General features: G+C 58.1%; 2 protein-coding genes across 3 annotated transcripts in view; both read right to left on the bottom strand.

Annotated features, from left to right (window-relative positions):
* The window catches only part of LOC134563085 (zinc finger protein 420-like), a 99212-nt gene that overhangs the window by 65724 nt on the left and 9483 nt on the right, over positions 1-24005 (bottom strand). The gene's annotated exons all lie outside the window — the stretch shown is intronic.
* Positions 1132-2541, bottom strand: LOC134563096 (uncharacterized). Of its 2 annotated transcripts, XR_010083314.1 has the most exons (3): positions 1800-2541; positions 1272-1744; positions 1132-1240 (listed from the first exon to the last, which is right to left on the bottom strand). XR_010083314.1 is itself a non-coding variant. In XM_063420901.1 (2 exons), exons 1-2 carry the CDS (start codon positions 2375-2377, stop codon positions 1372-1374), a joined length of 951 nt encoding a protein of 316 aa, XP_063276971.1. In that variant the 5' UTR covers positions 2378-2541; the 3' UTR covers positions 1228-1371. The 2 variants fall into 2 exon arrangements, 1 of the variants encoding a protein (XP_063276971.1); XM_063420901.1 differs by having other exon boundaries at positions 1228-1744.

Genomic DNA, 24005 nt, shown 5'->3' with positions numbered 1-24005 from the left:
CGGGACAGCCGGGCCAACCCCCAGGACACCGCCTGCGACGGGGACACCGGGGACAGCTCCGGTGACACCAGGGACAGCTGGGACACCTCTGGGGACAGCTCCGGTGACACCAGGGACAGCTGGGACACGTCTGAGGACAGCCCCTGTGACAGTGGGGACAGCAGAGACAGCCCCTGTGACACCGGGGACAGCTGGGACACATCTGGGGACATTCCCTGTGACACCAGGGACATCTCTGGGGACAGCCCTGGTGACACCGGGGACATCTCTTGTGACACTGGGGACAGCCCCTGTGACAGCCGGGACAGCCCTGGGACACCCCCAGGGACAGAGGGGACAGCCCTGGGACACCCCCTGTGACAGGGCCACCCCCTGTGACAGGGCCACCCTCCTGGGACAGGGACACCCAGGGCAGGGACACCTGTGACACCCACCGGGGGCGGTGACAGCTGTGCCACCCCCCACCGTGCCACCCAGCGTGACGGTGACACCGCCATGGCCACCACAGCCCTGGTGTGGCCCGGAGTGTCCCCAGGGTGTCCCCACCTTGCCGAGGCCAGGGGACACCCCTGTCCCCTCCGTGTCCCCCTGGCCGTGCCTCAGTTTCCCGCAGGGTCCCGTGTGGGGACAGGGCTGGGGACAGGAGGGGAGGTGGCACCGAGGCTGTGACACTCCGGGAGGTGACACCGGGAGGTGGCCCAGGGACACGGACGTGGCCGGGGGATGTGACACGGGTGTGACACGTGTGTGACACTGGGGCCCGGGGATGTGGCACTCGGCCCTGAGGGGACACTGAGGGGACACGGGGGTGGCACCAGGACATGGGGAGGGGACACGGAGATGGCACTCGGGGACATGGAGATGGCACAGTAACGTGGAGGGCCAGCACGGGGATGTGACAGCGAGGGGACACGGGAGGGTGGCACGGAGATGGCACCGGGAAGTGACACGGGGATGGCACCAAGATGTGACACAGGGATGGCACCAGGAAGTGACACAGGGATGGCACCGGGAAGTGACACAGGATGAAGGTGGCACCAGGAAGTGACACGGGGATGGCACCAAGATGTGACACAGGAACGAGATGGCACCAGGAAGTGACACAGGATGAAGGTGGCACCAGGAAGTGACACGGGGATGGCACCAAGATGTGACACAGGACAGAGATGGCACCAGGAAGTGACACAGGGATGGCACAAGGAAGTGACACAGGCACACAGGACAGAGATGGCACCAGGATGTGACACTGGACACAGAGATGGCACCAGGATAGAGGTGGCACTGGGAGGTGACACAGGGATGGCACCAGGACGTGACAGAGGGACACAGGACAGAGATGGCACCGGGAGGGGACACAGGATGGAGGTGGCATCAGGAGGTGACACAGGACAGAGATGGCACTGGGAGGTGACACAGGATGTGACACAGAGATGGCACCAGGACGTGGCATGGAGATGTTTCCAGGAGGTGACACAGAGATGTCCCCCGGCTGTGACAGTGGGGACACGGCGCTGAAGGACTTGGAGCGGTGGCTTGGGGACACATCACAGATGTGACATCGCAGGGCTGGGTCCCAGGGGTGTGACACTGGGATGTGGCACTGGGATGTGGCACCAAGGATGTGACACTGTGTGACACCGGGATGTGACACCAAGGATGTGACACTGGGATGTGACACCAGGATGTGACATTGGAGATGTGACACTGGGATGTGACGTCAAGATGTGATACCAGGGATGTGGCACTGGGATGTGACACCAAGGCTATGACACCGGGATGTGACACCATGGATGTGACACCAGGGATGTGACACCAAGGCTATGACACCGGGATGTGACATTGGAGCTCTGGCACCGAGATTTGACACCGGGATGTGACACCATGTGACAGCACGGATGTGACACCGGGATGTGATGTCAAGATGTGACATTGGAGCTGTGACACTGGGATGTGACGTCGAGATGTGACACCACGGATGTGGCACCGGGATGTGACACCATGGATGTGACACCACGGATGTGGCACTGGCATGTGACACCACAGACGTGACACCAAGATGACGTGACACCGACATGTGGCACCAGAGTGTGACACTGGGATGTGGCATTGGAGCTGTGACACCGGAACGTGACACTGGGATGGGACACCAGGATGTGACACCACAGATGTGACACCAGGATGTGACACCATGTGACACCAAGGATGTGACATCGGAGCTGTGACACCGGAACGTGACACTGGGATGTGACACCAAAGATGTGACGTCAAGATGTGACACCAGGATGTGACATTGGAGCTGTGACACCGGGATGTGACACTGGGGACACGGCCCGGGGTGGCCCGGTGGCACGGGCCGTGGTGGCGCGGTGACAATCATGGCCGGGCCGTGTCCCCGCCGTGTCCCCGCTGTCCCCAAGGCCAGCAGGTGCAGTTTTAGTGCATTGGGGGCGCGGGCGGCGCCGCCCCCCCGTCACCCTCATTAATTATTATTAATTATTATTATTAATTATTATTATTATTATTATAAATGCGCATGTGGAACCCGAGGGGTCGCGTCAGCGTCAGGCTCTGGGGACACTGGGGACATTGGGGACATTGGGGACACCGGGGACACACAGTGACACACTGTGACACTGGGGGGGCACCGGGGACATTGAGGACACACAGTGACACACTGGGGACACTGAGGATACAGGGACACTGGGGACACTGGGGACATTGGGAACATGGGGACAGGGGGACACTGGGCTGGGGAGGGGGGACATTGGGAAGGAGGGGCTGGGGACACGGGGACATTGGGATGGGGACATTGGGGACAGCAGGGGGAGGGGCTGGGGACAGCAGAGGGGCACAGGGGACATTGGGGACACTGGGCTGGGGACACGGGGACATTGGGATGGGGACATTGGGGACAGCAGGGGGAGGGGCTGGGGACAGCAGAGGGACACGGGGGACATTGGGGGCACAGGGAGGGGTGGCACAGGGGACACCAGTGACACGGGGGGGGACACGGGGCGGGGTTGGGGACAGCGGGGACAGCCGGAGGATCCCGGTGACACTGGGGGGGCGGGGTTGGGGACAGCGCTGGGGACAGCGGTGGCACATCAGGGACACGCGGGGGCCCTCGGGTGACGCCTCCCGTGACGTCCCCGTGGCCCAAGGGTGTCACCAAGGGTGTCACCAAGGGTGTCACCGGGGCGACGGGGGGGGACACGGGGACATCACCCCCCCCCCCCCAGCGTGGGCGGGAGCCGCCTTGGGGACAGCGGGGACACCGCGGGGACACCGAGGGGACAGCGGGGACACCGAGGGGACAGCGGGGACAGCGGGGACACCGCGGGGACACCGAGGGGACAGCGGGGACACCGAGGGGACAGCGGGGACGGGATGGCGGCGCCACCCAGCCCCCCCCTCACCCTCCTCATCCTCATCCTCCTCCTGCCCGGGGGGGGGCCCGCAGGTGGGGGGGACAGGAGGGGACAGGGAGGGACAGAGGGGGACACAGGGGGGACAGGAGGAGGGACGGGGGGACAGAGGGGATGGGGAGGGGACAGGGAGGGGACAGGAGGAGGGACGGGGGGACAGAGGGGACACAGGGGGGACAGGGAGGGACATGGGGGGGACATGGGGTGTCCCAGGGGAGGGGTCCCAGGTGGGTGGGGAGGTCCCAGGGGGTCCTGGGGGGGGACAGGAGGGTCCCGGGGGGGGGAGGGGACGTTGCGGGACCCGTGGCCCGGGGTGGGGGAGGGGCCCGGGTGGCCTCGCGGGGACACCCAGAGGTGTCGCCGTCCCCAGGGCCCCCCCCGGGCTGGCCGTGGAGTGACCCCGCCACGGCCCCCCCGGGACCCCCGGGACCGCCGGGACCCCCGGGACCGCCGAGGCAGCGCTGCAGCGGGGACCGGCCCGGGGTGAGTGCGGGCACTGGGAGGGACTGGGAGGGGACACTGGGGGTACTGGGAGGGGACACTGAGTGGACACTGGGGGTACTGGGATGGTGACTGGGAGCACTGGGAGGTCACTGGGATGGCCCCGGTGGCCCGGTGGCCCTGCCAACGGCGCTGTCCCCGCGCTGTCCCCCACTGTCCCTGCTGTCCCCGCTGTCCCCCGATGTCCCCCGATGTCCCCCGATGTCCCTGCTGTCCCCGATGTCCCCGCTGTCCCCCGATGTCCCCCCGCTGTCCCCGATGTCCCCCGCTGTCCCCAATGTCCCCCGATGTCCCCGCTGTCGCCGCAGCCCCGGTGCCGCCCCCGGCTCCGCCTGGACGTCGCCCCCTCCCCCGAGTTCCGGCCGGCCCCGGGACCGCGCACCGTGCCCGCGGGGACGCGCGTGTTCCTGCAGGTGACACCGGGGGACACCGGGGGGGACAGGGGGCCCGGGGGACACCGGGGGGGGACAGGGGGACACGGGGGACACAGAGGGGGAGGGGACACGCGTGTTCCTGCAGGTGACACAGGGGGACAGGGGACATGGTAGGGGGGGGACAGGGGGGGACAGGGGACACCAGGGTGACACGACACGGGGACAGGGGGACACGGGAACAGGGGACACGGGGATGACAGGGGACACGGGGACACGCGTGTTCCTGCAGGTCAGGGGACACCGGGGACGGGGAGAGGGGCAGGGGGACATGGGGGGGACACGGGGGGGACAGGGGGACAGAGGGGACACCGCGGGGGACATGGAGGACACGGGGGGGGAGGGGTGTTCCTGCAGGTGAGGGGACACCGGGGGGGGGACACGGGGGACAGGGGGCGGGGGCGCGTGATCGTGCGGAGGGGGGGGGGGGGAACGGGGGGTCCCGATCCGCGTCACCCCCTGTGTCCCCCCAGGTGTCCCTGTCCCCTCGTGTCCCCCAGGTGTCACTGTCCTTCCCTTGTCCCCGTGTCCCCGCAGGTGTCACTGCTGTCCCCGTGTCCCCCAGGTGTCACTGGTGTCCCCCCCGGTGTCACTGTCCCCCCCTGTCCCCCCAGGTGTCACTGTCCCTCCCCTGTCCCCGTGTCCCCAGGTGTCACTGCTGTCCCCGTGTCCTCCAGGTGTCACTGTCCCCCCGTGTCCCCCGGGTGTAACTGTCCCCGTGTCCCCCAGGTGTCCCCGTGTCCCCGCAGGTGTCACTGCTGTCCCCGTGTCCCCCAGGTGTCATTGTCCCCACCTGTCCCCGTGTCCCCCAGGTGTCACTGTTGTCCCCGCAGGTGTCACTGCTGTCCCCGTGTCCCCCCAGGTGTCACTGTCCCCCGTGTCCCCCAGGTGTCACTGTTGTCCCCGCAGGTGTCGCTGTCCCGCGCGCCCCCCGCGCTCCGTTTCTCGCTCCGTCGCTGTTTTGTGTCGCCGCGCTCGTCGCCGCTGTCCCCGCGGGGTCCCCCGGTGTCGCCGCCGCCGCTGGTGGTGCTGCGGGGGGGCTGCGCGGCGGGCGGGGGGCGCGCCGGGGCCGCGGCGGGGGCGCGGCGGCGGCTCCGGGGCTCCTTCGTGCTCCCGGCGCGGTTCCCGGAGCCGCTGCAGTTCCTGCACTGCCGCCTGCGCCTCTGCACCGGCACCGGCACCGGCACCGGGAACGGCGGGAACGGGAGAGGGCTGCCCCCGGTACCGGGAACGGGAACGGGAAACGGGAAACGGGGAATGGGAACGGGGCCGGGACCGGCACCGGGAACGGCGGGGACGGGCGGGGGCTGCCCCCGGTACCGGGAACGGGGAAAGGGGAAAAGGGAACGGGAATGGGAACAACGGGAACGGGAGAGGGCTGCCCCCGGTACCGGGAACAGGGAAAAGAGAGCGGGAGCGGGAGCGGGAGCGGGAGCGGGAGCGGGAGCGGGAATGGGAACGGGAACGGGACCGGGAACGGGAACGGGAATGGGAACGGGACCAGGAACAGCGGGGACGGGCGGGGGCTGCCCCCGGTACCGGGAACGGGAACGGGACCGGGAACAGCGGGGACGGGAGAGGGCTGCCCCCGGTACCGGGAACGGGGAAAAGAGAGCGGGAACGGGACCGGGACTGGGAACGGGAATGGGAACGGGACCAGGGACAGCGGGGACGGGAGGGGGCTGCCCCCGGTACCAGTACCGGGAACGGGAATGGGAACGGGAGAGGGAACGGGACCGGGAACAGCGGGAACAACGGGGACGGGCGGGGGCTGCCCCCGGTACAGGGAACGGGGAAAAGGGAGTGGGAACGGGAACGGGAGAGGGAAACGGGAACAGGGAACGGGAACGGGGAAAAGGGACCGGGAACGGGAACAACGGGAACAACGGGAACAACGGGAACAACGGGAACAACGGGAACAACGGGAACAACGGGAACAACGGGAACAACGGACACAACGGGGACGGGCAGGGGCTGCCCCCGGGAACAGGAACGGGAGAGGGAAACGGGGACCGGGGAAAAGGGGCCGGGATTGGGAACGGGGAACGGGAGAGGGTAACGGGAATGGGGAAAAGGGACCGGGAAACGGGAGAGGGAGAGGGAACGGGGAAAGGGGAACGGGACCAGGAATGGGAATGGGGCCGCATGGGGGCTGCCCCCGGTACCGGTACCAAGAACAGCCCCGGGAGCGGGAACGGGAACGGGAGAGGGAATGGGGAAAAGGGACCCGGACTGGGATTGGGGATTGGGGAACGGGAATGGGGGAAGGGGAAAAGGGGCCGGGGCCGCGCGAGGGCTGCCCCCGGTACCGGGAACAGGAACGGGAGAGAGCGGGGAATGGGGATGGGAGCGGGAAAAGGAACCGGGACCAGCACCGGGAACGGGAATGGGGAAAAGGGACCGGGGCTGGGGCCGCGCGGAGGCTGCCCCCGGTACCGGTACCAAGAACTGCCCCGGGAGCGGGAACGGGAGCGGGGGGGTGGCACGGGGAGAAGAGCCGGACAGCGGGGAGAACAACGGGATAACGGCGGGATAACGGGAATGGGATAACGGGAGAATGGGATAACAGGAACGGGGATAATGGGGACACCGGGAATGGGGACACCGGGAACGGGGGACAGCAGGGCCGGGGCAGCCCCGAAGCAGGAGTGGGACACGTTGGGGACACAGACCGGGAACAGGGGACAGCGGGAGCGGGGCGGTGGCGGCACCGGGAGGGAGGGGACACCGGGAATGGGGAGGGGACACCGGGAATGGGGAGGGGACACCGGGAACGGGGAGGGGACACCGGGAATGGGGAGGGGACACCGGGAACGGGGGACACGGGGGTGGCACCGGGGGTACTGGGGGGCTCTGGGGGGGTCGCCCCCCGTCCCCCCCCGTTAACCCCGCCCCCATCAGTGCCGGGCCGAGCCCTGTTCCCGCCGAGGGGGCGGAGCCTCCGGCTCAGGCCCCGCCCCCCGGCCCCGCCCCCGCTCGGGCCCCGCCCCCGGGCGCGCGCTGCGCACCGTGACCCGCCCGATCGTGGTGACGCTGGGGACCCCCGCGACCCCCGGTACGGGGACACCCCCGGGACCCCCCCTGGGGACCCCCGGAGCCGAAACTCCGCCCCAACCGCGGGACCCCCGCACCGGGAACCCCCCGAGACCCCTCCCCCAACCGCGGGACCCCCGGCCCAGGACCCGCCCCCCAAACTCCCCCGGGACCCCCCCCAGACCCTCCTGGTGACTCCCCCAAACCCGGGACCCCCTGACAGAGACCCTCCCCCCGCCCCAGGACCCCCCATCCCAACCGGGACCTTCCCGGAAAACCCCAAAACGGAGCCCCCCCCCCAAACGGGACCCCCAAATTCCCCCCGCGGGCAGAAGGGACCCCCCCTCCCCCACCCCGGGGCTCCCCACAATGACCGCCCCTCCCCCCCAATGACCACCCCTCCCCCCCAGGTGCCCCCCCGGGGCTCCCCCCGCTGCCGTTCCCGCCGCCCCCCCCCCTTCCTGCGCCCCCCGCCCCCTCCCCGGGAGCGGCCCCGCGCCCCCCCCGCGGGTGAGTGACAGGAACGGGGGGGGGGCACCGGGACCCCCGGGATTGGGGAGTTCGGGGGGTCCCGGATCCCAAATTTTCCTTTTGGGGCGTCCCGGAGCTCTGGGTCCTTCCTGGGGGGAGTTTGTGGGGGCTGGGGGGGGGAGACCCCCGGCTCTTCTTGGGGGGTCCCGAACTCCTGGGACCCTTTTGGGGGGGGATTGGGGAGGTCCCGGGGTCCCTTTGGGGGGGTTTGGGGGAATTTGGGGGGGGGTCTCGGGGTCCCTTTAGGGGGGTTTTGGGGGGCTGGGGGGGTCTCGGGGCTCTTTCCCTTTTTGGGGGGGGGATTTGGGGGGGGGTCCCGAACTGCTCAGTCCCTTTGGGGGAGGGGCTTTGGGGGGGTCCCGGGGTCCCTTTGGGGGGGTTTATGGGGGAATTTGGGGGGTCCCCGATCCCGGGATCCCTTTGGGGGGGTTTAGGGGGGAATTTGGGGGGTCCCCGATCCCGGGGTCCCTTAGGGGAAGGGTTTGGGGGTCTGGGGGCTCTTTCCCTTTTGGGGGAGGGGATTTGGGGGGGTCCCGGACCCCGGGGTCCCTTTGGGGGGGTTTAGGGGGGAGTTCGGGGGGTCCCGGCCCGGGGTTAGGGCGGGTTTAGGGGGGAGTTCGGGGGGTCCCGGCCCCCAAAGGGGGGCTCAGGATTCCGGGGGGCTGACGCCGCCCCCCAGCCCCCTCCGTGCCCCCCGGCGCCGTGGCCGCCGCTGCCTTCGGCGCCTTCGTGGTGGGGGCGGCGCTGGCGGGGGGGCTCTGGCTCGTGCACGGCCGGACAGGTGAGGGACCCCCCCCAAAATCACCCCCGAGCCCCCCCAAATCCTCCCCTGGAAAGGATCCCCCGCCCCAAATAACCCCGAGAGCCCCCCGAGAATCCCCCGGCCCAAAGAATCCCCCAACCCAAAATATCCCCCCCAAAATATCCCCCAACCCAAAATATCCCCCAAAATAACCCCCAACCCCCCAAAATCCCCCCTAGAATCCCCCGGCCCAAAGAATCCCCCAACCCAAAATATCCCCGCCAAAATATCCCCCCAAAATATCCCCCTCCCTAAAATATTCCAAACCCCCCGAATCCCCCCCAAATAACCCCCCAAATAATCCCCATCCCAAAATAACCCCCACAAAAATAATCCCCCAAAAATACCCCCCCAAAATAACCCCCAACCCCCCAAAATCCCCCCCGAGAATCCCCCAGCCCAAAGAATCTCTCAACCCAAAATATCCCCGCCAAAATAACCCCGCCAAAAAATATCCCCCTCCCCAAAATAACCCCCACCCCAAAATGTCCCCCGAGAATCCCCAATCCCAAAGAATCCCCCTCCCCAAAATATCCCCCCTAAAATATTCCAAACCCCCCCGAATCCCCCCAAAATAATCCCTATCCCAAAATAACCCCCAAAAATAACCCCCCAATAATCCCCCTGCCCAAAATAACCCCCAACCCCCCCAAATCCCCCCGAGAATCCCCTTCCCCAAAATATCCCCTTCCCTAAAATATTCCAATCCCCCCCGAATCCCCCCCAAAAATAACCCCCCCATTAAATAACCCCCTCCCCAAAAATACACCCCCAAAATAACCCCCGATAATCCCCAATCCCAAATTATCCCCCAGCCCAAAATAACCTCCCTAAAATGTTCCAAACCCCCCGAATCCCATCAAAATTAACCCCCCAAATAACCCCCCCAAAAATAACCCCCTCCCCAAAATAACCCCCAACTAATCCCCGTCCCAAAATAACCCCACAAAATAAAAATAAACCTCCCCAAAATAACCCCAAATTAATCCCCCCAAACCCCCCCAAAATAACCCCCCAAATAACCCCCCCAAATAATCTCCAACCCCTCAAAAATCCCCCCGAGAATCCCCCAGCCCAAGGAATCCCCCTCCCCAAAATATCCCCCCCTAAAATATTCCAATCCCCCGAATCCCTCCCAAATGAATCCCCCAAATAATCCCCATCCCAAAATAAACCCCCAAAAAATCCCCAAAAATAACCCCCTCCCCAAAAATAACCCCCAATAATCCCCCAGCCCAAAGAATCCCCCTCCCCAAAATATTCCCCCTCCCTAAAATGTTCCAATCCCCCCAAATAATCCCCCCAAAATAACCCCCTCCCCCCAAATAAACCCCCTCCCCAAAATAATCCTCATCCCAAAATAAACCCCCACAAAATAAACCCCAAAAATAACCCCCCTAAAACCCCCCCAACCCCCATCCCTGAGCCCTCCCCCCCTCCAGGACCCCCCAACCCCCCTTGACCCCCCCAAATTCCCCTTTAACCCCCCCGCCCCCCCCAGTCCCCCCCCGCCCCCCAGCCCCTCCCCCACCCCCCAGTTTGGGGCGGGGTCCCCCCCTGATCTCTGCCCCTCCCCCCCCCGCAGCCCCCCGGGCCCCCCCGGCCCCGGCAGTGACCCCCGGCCCCGGGGGAGGGCAGGTACTGGGGATACTGGGGGGACTGGGAGGGGACTGGGAGGGGACTGGGAGGGGACTGGGAGGGACATGGGGGATACTGGGAGCACTGGGGGCAAACTGGGGGGGAACTGGGAGGGGATGCTGGGGGGAACTGAGGGATACTGGGAGCACTGGGGGCTAACTGGGGCACTGGGGGATACTGGGAGGGGTTACTGGGGGGAACTGGGGGATATTGGGGGAACTGGGGGGAACTGGGAGGGACATGGAGGATACTGGGAGCACTGGGAGGGAACTGAAGGATACTGGGGGGACTGGGAGGGGATACTGGGGGGAACTGGGAGGGACATGGGGGATACTGGGAGCACTGGTGGGGAGCTGGGAGGAACTGGGAGGGGATGCTGGGGGATACTGGGAGCACTGGGAGCACTGGGGGGAAACTGGGAGGGGTTACTGTGGGGAACTAGAGGATACTGGGGCACTGAAAAGAGATACTGGGAGCACTGGGCGGGAATTGGGAGGGACATGTGGGTACTGGGGGGGTCACTGGAAACGGATACTGGTCATACTGGGAGAACTGGTCATACTGGGAGAACTGGTCATACTGGGAATACTGGAAATACTGGGAGTGGCACATGGGATACTTGGAGCACCGGGAAGGGATACTGGGAGCACTGGGAGGGACACGGGGGATACTGGGAGCACTGGGAGGGACACGGGGGATACTGGGAGCACTGGGGGGGCACTGGGGGTTTTGGGGACCCCGTTGGGCGGGGCTGGGGTGGGGGGAGGGGTCCGGGGTGGGTCTGACCCATCCCTGTCCCCTGTCGCTGTCCTGTCCTGTCCCTGTCCCTGTCCCTGTCGCTGTCGCTGTCCCTGTCCCTGTCCCTGTCCCTGTCCCTGTCCCTGTCCCTGTCCCCTGTCCTGTCCCTGTCCCTGTCCCTGTCCCTGTCCTGTCCCTGTCCTGTCCCTGTCCTGTCCCTGTCCCCTGTCCCTGTCCCTGTCCTGTCCCTGTCGCTGTCGCTGTCCTGTCCCTGTCCCTGTCCCTGTCCCTGTCCCTGTCCCTGTCCCTGTCCCTGTCCTGTCCCTGTCGCTGTCGCTGTCCTGTCCCTGTCCCTGTCCCTGTCCCTGTCCCTGTCCCTGTCCCTGTCCCTGTCCCTGTCGCTGTCCCTGTCCCTGTCCCTGTCCCTGTCCCTGTCCCCTCTGTCCCTGTCCCTGTCGCTGTCCCTGTCCCTGTCCCTGTCCCTGTCCCTGTCCCTGTCCCTGTCGCTGTCCCTGTCCCTGTCCCTGTCCCTGTCCCTGTCCCTGTCCCTGTCGCTGTCCCTGTCTCTGTCCCTGTCCCTGTCCCTGTCCCTGTCCCCTCTGTCCCTGTCCCTGTCCCTGTCCCCTCTGTCCCTGTCCCTGTCCCTGTCCCCTGTCCTGTCCCTGTCCCTGTCCCCTGTCCTGTCCCTGTCCCTGTCCCTGTCCCTGTCCCTGTGTCCCTGTCCCTGTCGCTGTCCCTGTCCCTGTCCTGTCCCTGTCCCTGTGTCCCTGTCCCTGTCCTGTCCCTGTCCCCTGTCCCTGTCCCTGTGTCCCTGTCGCTGTCCCTGTCCCTGTCCCCTCTCTCCAGCTCTCGGCTCTGTCCCCTCCCCGCCGTTCGGGAGTTTCCGGCACCGGAGCCGCGCCCGGAGCTGCCCCAGCCCCGAGCACAGCACGCGCTAATTGGGGCCTTAATTGGGGAGTTAATTAACCCCAACCTCTGCTGCCTGTGACCGAATGGTCAATAAAGAAACCTCGGGGAAAAAACGAGGTTCGTTTTCTTGGTAAAATTAAAAATATTTAAGAAAAAAAATTTAAATATTTAATAAAAAACCTCTGTGAAAAAACGAGGTTCACTTTCCTGGTAAAATTTAAAATACTTAATGAAAAAACTGTGTTAAAACAATGCCCCCTCCCAGTGCTCCCAGTGCCCCCTCCCAGTGCTCCCAGTGCCTCTTCCCAGTGCTCCCAGTGGCCCCTCCCAGTGCTCCCAGTGCCCCCTCCCAGTGCTCCCAGTTCTGTTCAGAGCTCCCGTTGGAACCCTGGGGCTGAATTTCCCCATTTCCTGATGTGAGGGGCGCTGATCCCGGGCAATCCCCGCGATTGCCCCGAATCCGGACCAGGCTCCAGGGGGGTGTGACGGCCCCGGGCTGTGCGTGCGTGGTTTGAGTGGTGGTGTGAGAATTCACCGGGGGAAAAACTCCGATTTGGGGTTTTGGTGTGCAGGAACGGGTCTGGTTGGAGTCCAGGGCATCCCTCTGGTCACTCTGGAGGGTCGGGGACGCCGGCAGAGGGGTCTGGGACATGAGCAGGAGGTCTGGAACCTGCACAGGGGGATTGGAACTTTCACGGGGGGTTTGGAGTCTGTACAGGGGGGTCTGGAACCTGTACCGGGGGTTTGGGGTCCTCACAGGGGTTTGGAACCTGCACAGGGGATTTGGAGTCTGTACAGGGGGGTTGGAACCTGCACAGGGGGGTTTGGGGTCTGCAAAGGGGTTTGGGGTCTGCACAGGGGGATTGGAACCTTTAAAGGGGGGTTGGAACCTGCACAGGGGGTTTGGAACCTACAGGGGGTTTGGAACCTCTACAGGGGGTTTGGAACCTGAACAGACAAGTTGGAACCTGAAGGGGGGAGTTGGAACCTGTACAGGAGGTTTGTAACCTGAACAGGGGGGTTGGGGTCTGTACAGGGGTTTGAAGACTGAACAGGGGGTTTGGAACCTGTGCAGGGGGGGTTGGAACCTGTACAGGGGGTTTGGAGTCTGCACAGGGGGTTTGGAACCTGTACAGGAGTTTGGAACCTGTACAGGGGGATCGGAGCCTTTACAGGGGGGTTGGAGACTGTACAGGCGGTTTGGGACCTGCACAGGGGTCTGGAGTCTTTACAGGAGGGTTTGGAGTCTGCAAAGGGGTTTGGGGTCTGTACAGGAGGGTTTGGAACCTGTACAGGGGTTTGGAACCTGTACAGGGGGTTTGGAGTCTGCACAGGGGGTTTGGAACCTGAACGGGGGAATTGGAACCTGCACAGGGGGGTTGGAGACTGTACAGGAGGTTTGGAACCTCTACAGAGGGTTTGAAACCTGTACAGGGGGGGTTGGAACCCGTACAGGGGGTTTGGAACGTGCACAGGGGGATTTGGAACCTGTGCAGGAGGTCTGGAGTCTGTACCGGGGTTTGGAACCTGTACAGGGGGTTTGGAGTCTGCACAGGGGTTTTGGAACCTGTACAGGGGATTTGAAGTCTGCACAGGAGGTTTGGAACCTGAACAGGAGGGTTTGAGTCTGCACAGAGGGTTTGGATTCTGTACAGGAGGGGTTGGAACCTGCACAGGGGGTTTGGGGTCTGTACAGGGGTTTGGAGACTGAACAGGGGGTCTGGAACCTGCACAGGGGTTTGAAGTCTGCACAGGGGGTTGGAACCTCTACAGAGGGTTTGAAACCTGTACAGGGGGATTTGGAGTCTGTCTGGGAGCTTGGAACCTGTGCAGGAGGTTTGGAACCTGAACGGATGAGTTGGAACCTGTACCGGGGGTTTGGGGTCCTCACAGGGGTTTGGGGTCTGCACAGGGGGTTTGGAATCCTTGGCCCAGAGCCCAGGAGGAATTCCAAGTCTCAGGAGTGTGAAAGGAGTAGCAGTTATTTTATCACAGGGTGAAAAAGCAGAATTTGGGTTTTTTTAGAACAGAGGATGGAGAGCAAAGACGGAGGAAACAGGGACCTGTTCCTCTTCCCTCTTGTTCTTACCCTCCATCTTCTGCAGTGCTGGGCCACAAGGGATTGGTTTAGATTAGAGGTGACCTGTCCAGCACAGGTAGCTGGCATTGGTAATTAGTTAATTAAATAATTAGTTAATAATTAATAATAAATTAATTAAGTAATTCTTATAATACACATAGCATGTAAGAAGTCAAGACCCTCCCAGTCAGGAGGAGCCACCACGAGTTCTCTGTTGCAGCAGGAGCCTTGGGGGGGCACAGAAAGAATTGTGAGATAAAAAAGAATAAACAACCTTGGAAAATTTGAACTGGCAGCTCCTGACTCTGCTGCTGCTGCTGGTGCGAGGAGTCTCAGAGGGCAAAACACATTTTATCCCCAAATCCCAGGGATAAGAACCTGAGAGGGTGTGAGCCAAGAGAGAAGATCCAGAGCATTGTCTGGGTCCTTCTTCTTCACCTTCTTTATTGATGATTGATAAAGAGACAGGAAGGCTGATTTGGTGATCAGAATTTGATTTTACTCAGATTTTCCAGAAGCTTCTCCACCATTTTAGGAAGGTTAATAATTTTCCACTATCAATGTGGAAAACTATTAACTATTAACTATTAACTATTAACTATTAACTATTAACTATTAACTATTAACTATTAACTATTAACTATTAACTATTTCCACTACGTTTTCCACAATAATCAGGTTAAAGATCTTACACACAGCTCATACATTTTACACTTTTACATTTTCTCCTTGCAGGAGTTTGATTGAATCTCATTTCTTCCCTTAAACAGATTTAATCTCATTTTCTGTGATCTTTTTAAACTCTGTCATGTGAGAGGCCTTCAATGGCCCATTCACGGGTGATGTGAGGAGGAGGAGGGTGGGTGGAGGAAGAGATAAGGAGGCCCTGCCTTATCTGGAGTTATCACAGTCCCATTAACAGAGGGAATCCGCCCTCTTATCACCCCTGGAGTTACAAGAGATAAAGAACAATATCTCCCAACCGACTGCAACAAATAGAATTCACATTTTTGGTTACATTTCTCAACCCAGGACAATGATGAGGTTCTTTATAGAAGGAAGGGGAGTAAATGAATCTTTATAAGAACAGATTGAAACCAGGGAGAGCAATGGCCGGCACCTCGACTTTATATCAATCAATTAATTAATCAATCAATCAATCAATCACCAAGCAGGGGGCCTTGGATCGGGCCAGAGGGTCACAGAGACCTGATGAAGACTCTCCTGACTTCATCCTTTGAGAGCACTGACCCAATTCGAGACCCCTGACCCAATTCGAGAGAAGAATTTCACGTCCATGAAGCACTAATAGCTCATTTTAATCCTGCACGGGGATGGAAATGGCAGAGGTTATGCACATGGATGGGATGTAATGTAATAAATGTAGTGGGTTAATTCGTGTTTTTTTGGGGATAATAACATAATAAAATCATGGTTTGGTAAAATATAAAATAAATTGTAACTTCAATTCCAGCCAGCCATGGAATTAGGATTCCTAGGCGGCTCCACCCAGTAACCACCCAGTAACCACCATTCAGGGGGACACAATGAGGTGCTGGGAACTGGAGAGGAGGAGATTGGGATCTGAAAGAAGGAATTAAGATAAGAAATCAGTTCTCCTCTGGTTAGCAGAGCCATCAGAGCCCCATCATCGCCCGGATCCCTGGAGAAAAACACTTTCCATTTATTCCATTCACAAACTTCAGTTTCCATTCACCCACGGGAAGCCCAAAATTGTCACCTCTCCCTACTGGAGGAAAATCTTTTCAGCAGACCAAGGACCTGGGAACATGTGGGGAAATGTTGTGCCAGGGGCAAAATAAAGTGTATAAAACCTGAGCCCCAAACGAGGCAAATTTGTGAATTTTGGGGGGCTGCAGTGTCCCAGTCCCAGTTCATTCACTGACAATCCCAGGTACATCATCAACATAACTCCACTGGGGGTTTTTACCGAAATTCTGTCATTTGATCTTTTAATAAACCAAATTATATTTTTAATTGGATTTTTGGATTGGCATTTATGACTGTAAGATTTTGGGAAATAAACAGAGGGCAAAGAACCTTGTTTGGGGCGGTCACACCTTTTGGAGGTGACTCCTGTGCTTCCTGCTGGTGAATAAATATATAATTTTCTACCTTTAATTAGTTAGAGGGGCTTTGTCTCCACAACTCCCTCCCCCACCACCGAGTTCCGGAGGAATTTCCTCAGAGGAAAAGTGGAAAAAACTTGTTTATTGAGAAACAACAAAAAAACACTCCCCAACACAAGGAAAACAGTCCGAGATGACAAGAAATGTTTTCAGCAGTCCAAGAGAGGGTGAGCAGTCTCTGCTGGGGAGGTGCCAAAGCTTCTCTCACGTGCAGACTCCGGGGGGTGTTCCCTTGATGTTCCCGAATCAGGGCCCGGAGCAGGTCCGATGTCTTCAGGGAAGGGAGGAAGGAAAGAAGAAGGTTCCTGGTTCTGTTTATTATTAATGCTGTCGTTGTTGTTTGTTTGTTGTTTTGTCATATATATTAGTAAAGAACTGTTATTCCTATCCCTCTGTCTGAAAGCTCCTTTAATTTTCTAAATTAGAATAATTTAGAAAGAGAGGATTTGAATTCTCCATCTCTAAGGAAGTCCTGTGTCCTGGGGTGACAAGACACTTTCATGCTTTGTATCCCAAATCGTGTGTTTCTGTTCCCGTGCTCTCAGTTTGTTTTGTCTATAGCTGAGCCCCTCCCCCGGCTCTTTGCTTTTGGCTTGCTTGCTGCTAGCTTTAGGCTGCTTTGCTGGCTTTGCTCTCTTGCTTTCTGCTTTTTCCTTGCTTTTTTGCCATTTTTCTGCTTTTGTCTTTCCCCTTCTTTCCTTCCTCCCTTCCCTGAAGACATCGGACCTGCTTTGGGCCCTGATTCGGGAACGTCAAGGGAAAACCCCCCGGAGTCTGCACGTGAAAGAAGCTTTGGCACCTCCCCAGCAGAGACTGCTCACCCTCTCTTGGACTGGTGAAAACATTTCTTGTCATCTCGGACTGTTTTTCTTGTGTTGGGGAGTGGGGTTTTTTTGTTGTTGTTTCTCAATAAACAAGTTTTTTCCACTTTTCCTCTGAGGAAATTCCTCCCAAACCCGGTGGTGGGGGAGTTGTGGGGATTTACCCCTAATTTTCTCCTAAACCAGGACATGCTGCCATCTCCTTTGGCCACTCCCTTTGTTCTGGTTAAGCACTGTTGTTAAAGTTTCTTAGCAATTTATGGGAAAAAATTCTGTAAGTGAAAAGGAAGCAGATCTAACCCCCAACAGCGCTGGAACGGGGTCCCCAGGGAAGCGGTGCCAGCCCCGAATCGTCCTTTTTCTCTGTGTTTTGACACTCTTTTACACCCTATAGAATCTGAAAGGACTGTTGGTACTCGATGCACATCAAAGATAAAATGCACAAGCTTAAAGGCAGCAGAGAGCTGATTTTTTTAAAATAAAAAGTATTCTGTGATGATCCTGTAAAAGATTTCCCACTGCCTACTGCTCTGTTTTAGAGAGCAAGAGATCTGTGCAGTCTAATTGGGGAGTCTGTATGACAGGGAGCTGCCTTATTTCATGTATGGTGTAGAAATAAATGAGAGCTTAAACCCTTTGAAACCACTACTGCAAAAGCCACAGGCTGTAATTAAATTGAATGTGGGGTTGTATTGTCTTGTGCCCTTGGATGTAAACTTGATAACAGGCCATGGTACCCCCACTATTGCATTCAAAGCTGGAACCTAATTAGAGATGTTGTAGATTTTCAGTCACTCTCGAAGCCCTTCTGTTCATCTTTTTCCCTGTGTCCTTTCTTATTATTTTGCTTTTCTGTTTCTGAAGCAACAAACGCACCCTTCTTTTCAGAAGGAAATTATTAAGGGCGTGTAGCCAAATATGTACAAGATAATTTTTGAAAGGAGTCCACGTTTCCATGGATCCTCCACAGAGAGTGAAAAGTACAGAGATAGAATTAAAACCTTTAGAAAAATTAGAATATATAAAAGCTTTAGATACATAAAGTAGAAATCTAACCCTGAGCTTTAAGCTTTACATGCCCTAAGCCCTAGTTGTCAGTGTGGAAGGACACAGCTTCAGGCTTAGTAATAGAGTACAGACATAACAAAAATAGAGTAGGGTACTGTTTATAATTTTTAGTATGAGTTTTATGTACAACAAGGTAGAACCTTATGCTAGTAAGATAGAGTTTTGCGTTAACAGATATGCTTTGTGCGTAGGTTTTGACGCTGATTTTCGTAGTTTTACGAACTTTAGAATTGTACCTAGATTGGTTAGTGTGTAGACAAAAAATATGAATATGCATTTTGCAATTTGGGATAAAAAGCCTCTGTGTCAGTCGGTCAGGGTTTTGGAGGGATTGATTGATTGATTGATCAATCCGATCTATCGATCCAACCTCCACCTCCTGCAGCCTGAGGAAGGAGCCCTGCCAGGGAGCCGGATGGGATTCTAAAGGTACCATCTGTTGTTGCCTGGGATCTGGGCCCTGGGGTCCCGTCCCTTCCCCCTGCGAGGGTTCGGGACCCCAGGACCCCTCCTTGCCCCAGCGATCCCATCCCTTCCCTTTCCCCCTGCGGCGTTTGCCCCGGGACTCTGTTTGGGGCTGTCGGGGAGTCTGCGAGGGTCTGGGACCCCAGGACCTCCTTCCTGTCTCTGCAACCGGGAACTGCAAGGGTTTGGGACCCCTGGGACCCCTCCTTGTCCCTGCGACCCCCCGGACAGGAACTCTGTGCGGTTTGGGATCCCTCACTGTCATCGTGACCCTGTGATCGGGGACTCTCTATGGGTTTTGAATCTCGGGGCCCCTTTCTGTTGTTGTGATCCCCACGGTTGGAAAACCCTGCTTGGGGTCAGATGGGAGGCTGATTTACCTAGAGGCTGTAATGTTAGATTTATGCTTGCTTATAGTCTTACTAGTTTTGCTTGTTAGGAATTCTGTGCTTTGTTTGCTGTTTCATTAGAACTCTGTGTGTGAAGATTTCTATGCTTTGGTTATTGTTTTATTTAGACTTTGCTTGTTTATATTTATAATTGATCGTGTTGTAAAGCCGCTCTTAGACCTCTCGCACCTTCAGATACATGCTTGTAAATAAACCATTCTATTTAGATACTAAGATGTGGTAAGATCTTTAGAGACTTTATACCCGTACCCAGCCTAGGCAAAGAAGCATTTGGACAATGCTGGAACTGTTGTGGTTTCCTGTGCAGGGCAGGAATCGAACTCAACGATCCTGATGGGTCCCTTCCAACTCAGCTCTGAAATGGTTTCGGCATCCGGCGCTCACCTTCCACTCCGGAATAAAGCTGTTCCAGCCTGGTGAGCACAGAGATTCCTCTCCTCCTACGTGCAGCAAACACGATAAAACTTAAACTGCTTTGGATGAAAGAAAGAAATAAACTGCATTTAAGGGTAATTCTAACAATTCCACGCCTTTCCTTACTGGCTGCACATTTACAGGGCGGCTCTGTGGGCGCCGTGGTTTGGCCCGGCCATGGGAGGGGACAGAACGGGATGTGGGTGTCCCCTGTGCCACTGTCACCCGTGGGGGTGTGGCAGTGACAGGGGACACATGGCCTGGCCAAGCCACCAGGGGTGGCAGGATGGGGGATGGGTGGCTGTGGAGGTGCCACCATGGGTGTGGTGACACCAGGGGACACATCACCCCCCACCCATCATCATCACCCCATAAACCATCACCTCCCACTCATCACCACCCTTCACCCACCATAATCACCCCCAAATTCATCACCCCCCACCCATCATCACCCCCAAATTCATCACCCCCCACCCATAATCACCCCAAAATTCATCACCCCCCACCCATCATCACCCCAAAATTCATCACCCCCCACCCATCATCACCCCAAAATTCATCACCTCCCACCCAAAATCACCCCCAAATTCATCACCCCCCACCCATAATCACCCCAAAATTCATCACCCCCCACCCATCATCACCCCAAAATTCATCACCCCCCACCCATCATCACCCCAAAATTCATCACCTCCCACCCAAAATCACCCCCAAATTCATCACCCCCCACCCATCATCACCCCAAAATTCATCACCCCCCACCCATAATCACCCCCAAATTCATCACCCCCCACCCATAATCACCCCAAAATTTATCAACCCCCACCCAAAATCACCCCCAAATTCATCACCCCCCACCCATCATCACCCCACAATCCATGCCCCACCCCATAACCCCCCATCCTGTACCCCCTCTCCTGCCCCATCCTGTCCCCCCAGCTCCGCCCTGGCTCTGCTGTCACCGTGTCCCCTCCTCCTGCCCACGGACCGCAGGTACCGCTGCAGGGGTGGCCTTGTCCCTTCGTGTCCCCTTGTGTCCCCTTGTGTCCCCTCGTGTCCCCTCAGGTCTCCTCATGTCCCCTCGTGTCCCCTCATGTCCCCTCTTGTCCCTGCGGCTCCTTGGGGACCTTGGAGGGGGTGGAAAACCCCCTCTGGAACAGCGACCGGCACGCGCTGGCCTTGGGGACACCTCTGTCACCACTCCTGTCACCGTCAGTATCGAGGTGGCTGCAGGAGCGTTTCCAGCCCAGCACCATCTCCCTGGGGACCCCCTGTTCATTTTGGGGTCCCCTCTGGGGACTTCGGGGTCACGGTGGCTCCTGGAGTCCCCCCGATGTGACAGCCGTGGGTCTCAGGATGCTGCGGTGACAATTTGGGGGGTGGGTGCTCATTTGGGGGTCTCCAGGGTGGCTCCTGATGTCTTCTCCCATCCCTGCAAAGTCACCCCCCAGCCCGTGCCTCAGTTTCCCCATCGCTCTGCAGGGACCACCTGGAGCTGATGTTCTGATATTGGGTTTATTTTGGGGGATTTTGGGATTAGGGCTACTGAGATGGGCTGGTGGGCCAGTGGGGTGGGCCAGGGTGTGTCCAAGCTGGTGGTCATCTGGGCTGGGGACTGGCCAGGCTTGATGTCTGCAGGGCCAGGGCCTATCCAGATCTGAGTCCATCTGGGATCCATGGCTCTGGTGTCCATCTGGACCGGATCCAACCTCTCCTTGCCCCCGTCCATCCCAGGCTCCCCAGCTGGGGCTGCTCCTCACTGAAGAGTGGACAAGACCCATGGTCAGTTCAAAGATGACCCCAAACCCCCTCCCACCAACCCCACCAGGTCACCCACCCCGAGCCCTGGTGTCACTGGTGTCCCCTGGAAGCCAGGCCAGCTCTGGATCTCCTGGAAGAGGAGATCCACAGTTCCAGGCCAGGGAATTGAGGGCATCCAAGTCCATGTGGTGTCGGGGGACAGTTGGGGACACAGTTGGGGACACGCCTGGGTGGACAGGGGGTGGGGGGTGATGGGGGTTAAGAGGTGGGGAGGGAGTTGTAGGAGGGGGAGGCACCCAAAATGTGCCAAAAGCAACGGGAAAAGGATGGAAAAGAGGGAAAGGACCCAAACCAGGGGGAAAGGACCCAAAAATGGAATTCCAGAGCGACGCCATGAGGCGGAAATTCCTGGTTCTCGGCACGTCCTGAACTCAAATTCTGCTTTATTCCCATTATTTCCCTGCTGTGTCGTGCTTTTCCCTCCCTTTTTTCCCTCTTTTTCCTTTCTTATTCTTATTTTTTCTCATTTTCCCCCTTTTTTCTCAATTTCCCTCTTTTTTCTATTTTTCCCCTTTTTCAGCTTTTTTTCCTTTTTCCTTATTTTTCCCCTTTCCCCTCTCTTTTTCTCCATTTTCCTCCCATTTTTTCCCTTTGTCCCCCATTTTCCCGTCTTTTTTCCCTTTTTTCTTCTTTCCCCCATTTTTCCTTTTTCTCCCCATTTCTCCCTCTTTCCCCCACCTTTTCAGGGTTTTTTTCCAGCTCATTGAATTTCCTTTTCCCCTCACATTTTTTCTCACAATTCAGCATTTTTTCCCTCCTCCTCCTCGGTTCTTCTGGAATTTTATCAGATTCACAGCGCATGGAGCTGCTCTACCTTTTATTTTTTTGTATTTTTGGGGGAACTTTGGGGCTAAATTCCATCTTTATTTTGATGGCAAATAAAAAAAAAAAAGGTATCTCCAGCTTTGGTGGGATTTGATGACTTTTTTCACCCACTTCTTTCTGGTTTTAATTAATTTTTAAATGATTATTTTAAATTCCCACTCCCAGGGTTCTTCTGGCATTTCCCTGCTTTTTTTTTCTGTCTGTTTTAACAAGAGAAAGAGGCGGGAAAGGGGAAAAAGGGATGGAAAAAGGGAGAAAAGGATGGAAAAGAGGATGGAAAAGGGAAAAAAAGGTGGGAAAAGAGGATGGAAAAGGGGGAAGAAGGTGGGAAAAGAGGATGGAAAAGGGGAAAAGAATGAAGGGATGGAGAAGTTGGGGTGATCCAGAAGGGAAGGAGGATTTGGGATAATCCTGAAAGTTTGGGATAACCCCAGGAATGGCCAAGGATCCCACTGGAGACTGGGAATGGGCACAGATCCCACTGGAGACTGGGAATGGATCCCACTGGAGACTGGGAATGGACATGGATCCCACTGGAGACTGGGAATGGGCACAGATCCCACTGGAGACTGGGAATGGATCCCACTGGAGACTGGGAATGGGCACGGATCCCACTGGAGACTGGGAATAGGCATGGATCCCAGTGGATACTGGGAATGGGCACAGATCCCACTGGAGACTGGGAATGGATCCCACTGGAGACTGGGAATGGATCCCACTGGAGACTGGGAATGGATCCCACTGGAGATTGGGAATGGATCCCACTGGAGACTGGGAATGGGCACGGATCCCACTAGAGACTGGGAATGGATCCCACTGGAGACTGGAAATGGGCATGGATCCCACTAGAGACTGGGAATGGATCCCACTGGAGACTGGGAATGGACATGGATCCCACTGGAGACTGGGAATGGGCACAGATCCCACTGGAGACTGGGAATGGATCCCACTGGTGACTGGGAATGGGCACGGATCCCAGTGGAGACTGGGAATGGGCACGGATCCCACTGGAGACTGGAAATGGGCATGGATCCCAGTGGAGACTGGGAATGGGCACAGATCCCACTGGAGACTGGGAATGGATCCCACTGGAGATTGGGAATGGATCCCACTGGAGACTGGGAATGGACATGGATCCCACTGGAGACTGGGAATGGATCCCACTGGAGACTGGGAATGGGCACAGATCCCACTGGAGACTGGGAATGGATCCCACTGGAGACTGGGAATGGATCCCACTGGAGACTGGGAATGGGCACAGATCCCACTGGAGACTGGGAATGGATCCGAGACTGGGAATGGGCAGTTCCCAGTGGAGACTGGGAATGGGCACAGATCCCACTGGAGACTGGAATGGATCCCAGTGGAGACTGGGAATGGGCACAGATCCCACTGGAGACTAGGAATGGATCCCACTGGAGATTGGGAATGGATCCCAGTGGAGACTGGGAATGGGCACAGATCCCAGTGGATACTGGAAATGGGAATGGATCCCAGTGGAGACTGGAAATGGCCATGGATCCTGGTCGTGGCAATGAAGGAAGATGAGGAGGAATTTTGGGAAGTGCAGGCGCTTGGGAAAAGGCCCTGCAGGGATTAATTAGGAATTAATTAGGAATTGGGGATTGAATTGGGAATTGTGGCCAGCACAAGGCAGGAGCAATGGGGCCGGAGCGATGGCGGTGGCACGCGGTGACAGGGGACAGGAATGGGGCTGGGAATAGGGACAGGGAAAGGGACCGGGAAAATGGAAGAGGGATGGGAAAATGGAAGGGGAATACGAGAATGGGACAGGGAATACAGGAATGGAAACATGGGAACAGGAATATGGGACTGGGAATATGAGAACAGGAACAGGAATATGGGACTGGGAATATGGGAATGGCAACCAGACAGAGAATACGGGACAGGGAATGAGAGCAGGAATGGGATCTACACTGGGA

This window comes from Prinia subflava, chromosome 33 (assembly GCF_021018805.1).
Source record: "Prinia subflava isolate CZ2003 ecotype Zambia chromosome 33, Cam_Psub_1.2, whole genome shotgun sequence".
Lineage (NCBI taxonomy): Eukaryota > Metazoa > Chordata > Aves > Passeriformes > Cisticolidae > Prinia > Prinia subflava.
This window is presented reverse-complemented; position numbering and strand designations above follow the sequence as displayed.